Source organism: Aspergillus luchuensis, chromosome 2 (genome assembly GCF_016861625.1).
Source record: "Aspergillus luchuensis IFO 4308 DNA, chromosome 2, nearly complete sequence".
Classification (NCBI taxonomy): Eukaryota; Fungi; Ascomycota; class Eurotiomycetes; order Eurotiales; family Aspergillaceae; genus Aspergillus; species Aspergillus luchuensis.
Genome location: NC_054850.1, coordinates 3,905,171 through 3,911,384, shown reverse-complemented (window position 1 = coordinate 3,911,384; position 6,214 = coordinate 3,905,171). Strand labels below are relative to the sequence as shown.

At 47.6% G+C, this 6,214-nt stretch overlaps 1 protein-coding gene across 1 annotated transcript; it reads left to right on the top strand.

The window, feature by feature from the left end:
* Positions 1-2,948: 2,948 nt before the first annotated feature.
* AKAW2_21281A (uncharacterized protein) lies at positions 2,949-4,509 on the top strand (the record flags this gene model as incomplete). Its single annotated transcript, XM_041686087.1, has 5 exons — positions 2,949-3,199; positions 3,318-3,502; positions 3,619-3,924; positions 4,002-4,426; positions 4,483-4,509. 5 exons carry the CDS (start codon positions 2,949-2,951, stop codon positions 4,507-4,509), a joined length of 1,194 nt encoding a protein of 397 aa, XP_041540107.1.
* Positions 4,510-6,214: the final 1,705 nt, after the last annotated feature.

Below are 6,214 nucleotides of genomic sequence, written 5' to 3'. Positions count from 1 at the left end.
AAGAAAATTAAAAAAGAGAAAATTGAGATGAACGGTCATGGAAAACGGATGCCCAACCCAAGCCTTTCAGGCAGGTGGTGACTCCTTACCCATCATTGCGTCGTCATGATCTTCTGTCATTTCTGCTCTATCACTTTCGAAGAAAAGAAGTAATGTGAGTCTGCGAGAGATGGAGCCCGATTTTCCACACACACACGCCCACACGCACACACACATACCCCCGTCGATGACAACCCACCCACACCCCCTGTCATTAAATAAAAAAAAAGGTGACCATGGACTGGCTCTAACTAAGGCCCTTGTTCGTCCCCTAAAGGGGCTCTCTCCTCCCCTAGTTAGCTTGCAATTACCGGGGCCATAGTTCAGTTAACTCCAGCTGGCGTCCCTCTGGTCTCACATTCAATTCTTCGCATGTCCTTTCCGCCCGAAACCTTCTTGAACAGTGGAGTCTCGTTAACTTTTTTGACACCTGTCTGGCCCACCAACCGAAGAACTAGTCGTCACCTCGAGTATCTGCCCGTCAGGTTATCTGACTGGCCCTCATCTCACCGTACGGTGTGAGTTGACCGTTTTAAAATCGCCGAGGAAGCACCGGCAACCTCTTGGGTTGACCCTGAGTTCACTTTCTCTTTTCCACGGGACTTCTCTGGGGGATACCGATACTTTTATTTGTGTTTTTTTTTTATTTGGTTTCAGATTTGGTGTTGATCTCACCACCTTATCTTGGGCCTCAACTTTTTATTTTTTTTTATATATATATTTTTATCACTATCATACTATATATTTTTCTTCCATTCTTTTTTGATTATTTATCTACTTCTTTTCTATCGATTGTGTGATCTGTGACAGATCCCGAAGTGGTCGGGAAACGCAGTGATTACGATTTAGAGGGGCAAACTTTTCCATAATAGGTGAGTGGAAAGTGTCCGATTTGATGTCACGGACCAATTTCTTCCCCCGAGGCTTGTTATTATTTGTGTGCGGGAGTGGGTTTCGTTGCCATTCTTATGTGTTATGATGATGGCTATAGCTCATCCCGGCTGTGGACTGATGGATCGGGACAAGAAGGGAGGGGGGTAAAATGGATCCATCGACCAGTTTGTTTACATGCAGTGGAAGGATGGCTTGTCCCAGGATTTTGTTCCAGCGGCTTTGATTGAGGGCATGTGTCGGTTTTTAGTTGTTCGTTTTTTATTTCCGTTACCCTGTGGGTTTATTGTTCTAACCCAAAAGGAACAAAAAAAATTGGGGTGCGAAAAGAAAAATGATGCAAACCGGCATTGCACGAACATCAAAAACCCTCGTCATACCTTTTTTTTCTCATTTATTATATTTCATTACTAGTATTGATTTATGGTCTCTGAAATTTTTGTGTGTGTGTGTGTATTCTGGGTTTCTTCTTCAATCCCTCTTCCGTTGGGATTCATTCTTCTAATTGTCCTTTCTATTATCTATTTTCTTTTTTTTTTCTTCCCTTTTCATAGATTTTTGATGATTAGTTGGCTTTTTCTTGTTTTGGATCTCATATTTCTTTTTCCCTTTGGCAATTCTTATTGTTAATCTTCCCGATTGCACTGGAGAAGGCGTTTACCAGACTATCTGGCTGGGTTGTTGCTGTGCACTCACTCATTGGCAGGAACCCGATAGAGAGGATCCGCAAACCTTCCCAGCATTGCCTTTTTTGCGCTCATGCTGTTGAAGCCGAATCTCTGCCCTTCACTGGCCCGGAACCAGTCAATTAGCCCCTCCTTCATAATTACTACTTGCCCCTCCATTGCCTTCTAGGTTATATTTCTGTCACTCTGTTGATCCCATTGTGTGTGCGCGTGTGTGGTCCTGTCATTGGAGCCTTCGTATTGGTTAATATTCAGGGGAAAAAAAGAGGACCACTTGTGAGCCAAGACAGAGGAGACCAAACAAGACAGACAGACAGACAGAAGTGAAAAAAAAGAGGGGAAAAATTGGAAGAGGAAGAAAAAAAAAAGAAAGGAAGGGGAAAAAAGAAAATAATAAAGCCTGAAAGCAAACCAGTCAAACCAACAGAGCCAAAGACTGGGTGGGAAGTAGAAACCGGCTCAAAAAGGAAAGAACGAGAGGCCACTTGGTGGAACGGATTTGGGGCAACCGTCGACTTTGACTGAAGGAAATCTCAGGTGGCAGGGAAAGCAAAGTCACGTCCAGTTAGGACTAGGAGAACAGAAGAAGAGAATCGAAGCAAAGAGAGAAAGAAAGCAAGGAAGAAGACGACGAGGAGAGAGAGACAGAGAGAGAGAGAGAGAGAGAGAGAGAAGGAGAAACAGAGAGAGGCACCAATTCTTGGGAATAATATCATCCCAATCGGAAGGAGACATCTAAAGGCCTCCCTCCACTCTTCAGCTACTCCCCCTCCCATCTTCCACCACACCCCCCCTCCTTCTCTCGTGTGGTGATTGTTTATTTCCTGCTTTAGGAAATTAGCAGTCAGTGTTTCCAACGCCACGTCTTACTATCACGCCTAACCCCATCATCATCATCATCATCATTATCCATCGCCATCACTTCTACGTGCCTCTCTGATTACCCGTTCGGGCGAGTCGTGCCAGAGAAGACGGCCTGTCTCCGGCCTCAAACCACACAAATCACAAACCCCCCTCCCTCCCTTCCTACTCCGATACTATCTACTATCCTATTTGCCCTCTCGGGGTGCTTCCCCTGGCTGGCCCCATTACGTTGGCTGGGAAATCCTGCCTGATTCCGAGACTTCAGCTTGCATTGTGACTGGATTAGCCCTGGGCAGTCAGTCACCTAAGCAAACAAGGGCTTCTGGTACTTCAGCAGATGCATCTTTCCTGACTCTCTCTCCCTTCCCCCTTGTACTACTACCCCTCCAGCTGCATGTTCATGTAAACAAACCCAATATGTCTCGCCGTCGTGCCTCTCACAGCGAATCATTGGGAATTTCATCTACTATGAACGAAGCTCTTGCCTATCCTTTCTCCGGGATGCAGCAAAGCAATGCTCCACAGCGACGCGGCCCGATCGAAGGGCCCAACGGTCGACGCTTGATTCGTAGGGTCACCTGGCGATCCTCCACGTACAAGTTGATGGCTTGTCTGTGGGTGTTGGGTGTCTTTTATATCGTCTGGCTGATACGGGATGTCTTCTACTACCCCTTCTACGCCTCTTCCAAACAGCCTCTCACCCCCAAAGACACGAATGAGTAAGTCCCTGGATGCCTCTCCCTGTCAGTTTCCTTGTTTTTCTCTCCCCTTCTTGGTTGACCTCATCGTTTCCTGGTCCATGACCCAATTACTCATCTGGCCCCGTCTTGTACATAGTTTACTGGCTCCCTATGTGGGTCGTCAAGAGTGTGACATTTCTTCCCTGTCCCTCTTCAGCCCCCCTCAACCCGGTGATGGCGAACGTGCTTCAAGCAATCCATACTGCCAATCTCGTGATGCCCTGCTCAACGCCATGAGCAATGGCGGGCGTCACGGTTTTGACGCTGCGTATACCTCTCAAGGCAAGTGCCAAATCGATGGTCTTTCTTTTCTCGTATCCGGACACTTCGGCTTCTCGGAGGGGCTCCAGAGGGGCAACAGTGGCCTTCTTGACACTCAAACTGACCTTCCCTTCCAGGATGCTCTTATCGTTGGTTCACTAGCGCCGAAGTATGCGACATTCTTCGGAAATTCGATGGAATCGTCTTTGTGGGTGATGATACCTTGGCCGATGCCTATGCAGGCTTCAACATTCTTTTGCGGGAGGACCTGGCCACTGGATCCCTGAAAGAGTGGGAGATAAACAAAGGACATGGCCATGATTGCCGATGTGAATCCCAGTTCACCAGTAGATCGTGCCTACCTCTGCGGATTACTTCGAGTGATGAGGTATACGCTCAAGAAGGAAGCAGTGCCCCTCGCAGGCCTTACGCTTGTTCATCCCGTAAGCACCCCCAGCATCCTAGTCACCATCAATGCTCACATCTGGGCTGGATTGCTGACAATGCTTTTTGCTCTCAGGTATTCCTCATGCCTTCCTCGCTACAGCCAGTTCTCCTGCCCCTAGGGGTGTGTATGACAAATTTCGTCGAATGGTCGCCCGAGGAGTTGGCCGAAATAGACCCGTTCCCGTGATCCTGAGTCTTTCCCTTTCCACATCCTATTCCCTGTCTACAGCTAAAAGCAGCATGGATGAATGGCTCACACTGGCCCAGGCCAGTGGACGGAACACCCCTTTTCTCTGGGTAGGTCCGACAGCTCCTGGGCTTCAAAAGGACTCGAGGGACAACATCCACGCATCCAGCTGGCAGTATTCACAAGACACCGCCCAAGAAGCCCGCAACAGAGGCTTGGATGCTCTGGGAATGTACAATGCGACCCTTCAAGCTGATAGTTGGGATGGTAAGCACTACGGAGAGAAGGTAGCTTTGATACAAGCGATGATGGTGAGTGAGGCTCTGCATATTTTGCCACCAAGTACTTTTCAGTAACAGCCCCTTAGGTTATCAACTGGCTGGCTATGCTCTGAATTGATGACGGAGTGGTGCTGTGCCATCCGCTCAAAGGTTCCTTCGAAGCTAACTACGGTATTGGATGTCCCTAAAACGTGCGCTCTATTTAACCCAAATCCCCCTCAGGTATTCTGAAATACACGATGCATCATCTCAACAGTGACCGACAGCGTGTCTATATTTCGCTGCTTTTCTTGTGCTGTATTGTCTTATCTGTCAAACCTTGACGTCTCATGAGAAGTATTATTTCCGAGCCAGATTGCTTTTGATGGATGGGACAGGTGTTTCCTTATTCCTACGTTTTTCTTCTCTTTCTTCTCCTTCTTCTTCTTCTTTCTCTTCGCTTTCTTTTTCTTTCTCTTTCGCTCTACCTTATTACATCGCGCACCCTCATATCTATTTCACTGCATTTTTCTTCTTTCTATCTTGTTTCATCATGTAACCTCGCAGCTTCATCCACACATCACATCTGTTTGTCTGGTATTTAAATGGCCAAGGCGTTATTGACATTTATCATCATCATCATCTACTACTGTGTCTATGTTTTCTCGCTTGAACCAGTCACAATACATTACACTGAATTTATAGAACACAGATACCCGCAACCGGAAAGATTCACACACTTGGTTAGTAGTAGTAGTTTATTTTGCATACCATGTCTTTGAATACAGCCTGGGGACCTGTAGATACAATGTTGCAGTAAAATTTCTCCCCACAGTTTTGAGTTCTGCCAAAACTCTGTTTTACCACAGCCGACTGGTTGGGCCGTCGGGGCTGCAGCAGCAACTTCCCTGCCACTGCGTTCTAGGCTTCCAATAAGGGGACGGAAAGTACAATGGGTATGTAGTATGTACCTCTCCGCTGGACAGGTACATCGTGTAACGTCACTTAAACTGTAAACATAGAGACCAACAAGGAGAATATTTATTGAACGTGCTCAACATGCATTATTAACTTCTCGTATCATTTCATCAATTATATTATCTATACACATGGTCTTTTAGACTGCTGGAATCTGCTAAAACGGCCTTTCTAGTTTTCTTCCGTTTTTAGTCAAACCAAGGTACTTGGAACAGATTTCGCTGGCATATCGCATGACTAGATTTCGCTTTTGTGTAGGGAGATTGTGGAGGAAGAAAACGCCAATTCGCTCCTGTCCGGCCTACCCGCTCGGTATAACTCCATGACGTGTCTATATGTGCGCGCGTGCGGGAAGAAACTATACGTAGAGGGCAGAGGTCTCGGCCTTGGCGACCTGGGCCTCGTAGGGCTTGAGAGCCTCCTTCACTTCGGTGGAGAGGAACTTCTCAACCTGCTGGGGAGCACGGCCGACGAAGGTGCTGGGGTCAAGGAGAGCATCAAGCTCATCCAGGATGGGGGCGAAGAAAGCAGTGCGACGGACGCGGTCGAGCAGGTCGTTGTTCAAGCCGAGCTTCTTGACGTTGTCGGCGGCTTGGTGGGAGAGGACACCTGTTGTAGCGCAAGAAGTTGTTAGGTTAGGGCTAGCTAGTGTGGGACTGGATTGGGGGCCGCGCGACGTACGGATTTCCTCGTGGGCGTCCTGACGGGACAGACCCTTCTTCACACAGGCCATGATGATCTGTTATGCTATGGTTAGTATTATTGGAAGACACGGTTCTGGACGCGGAAGGCTTACGTTCTCACTATAATTGGTCTCTTGGTTAGCTGGAGCTTCAAGATGGGGCTAGAGGCATCTGGAAC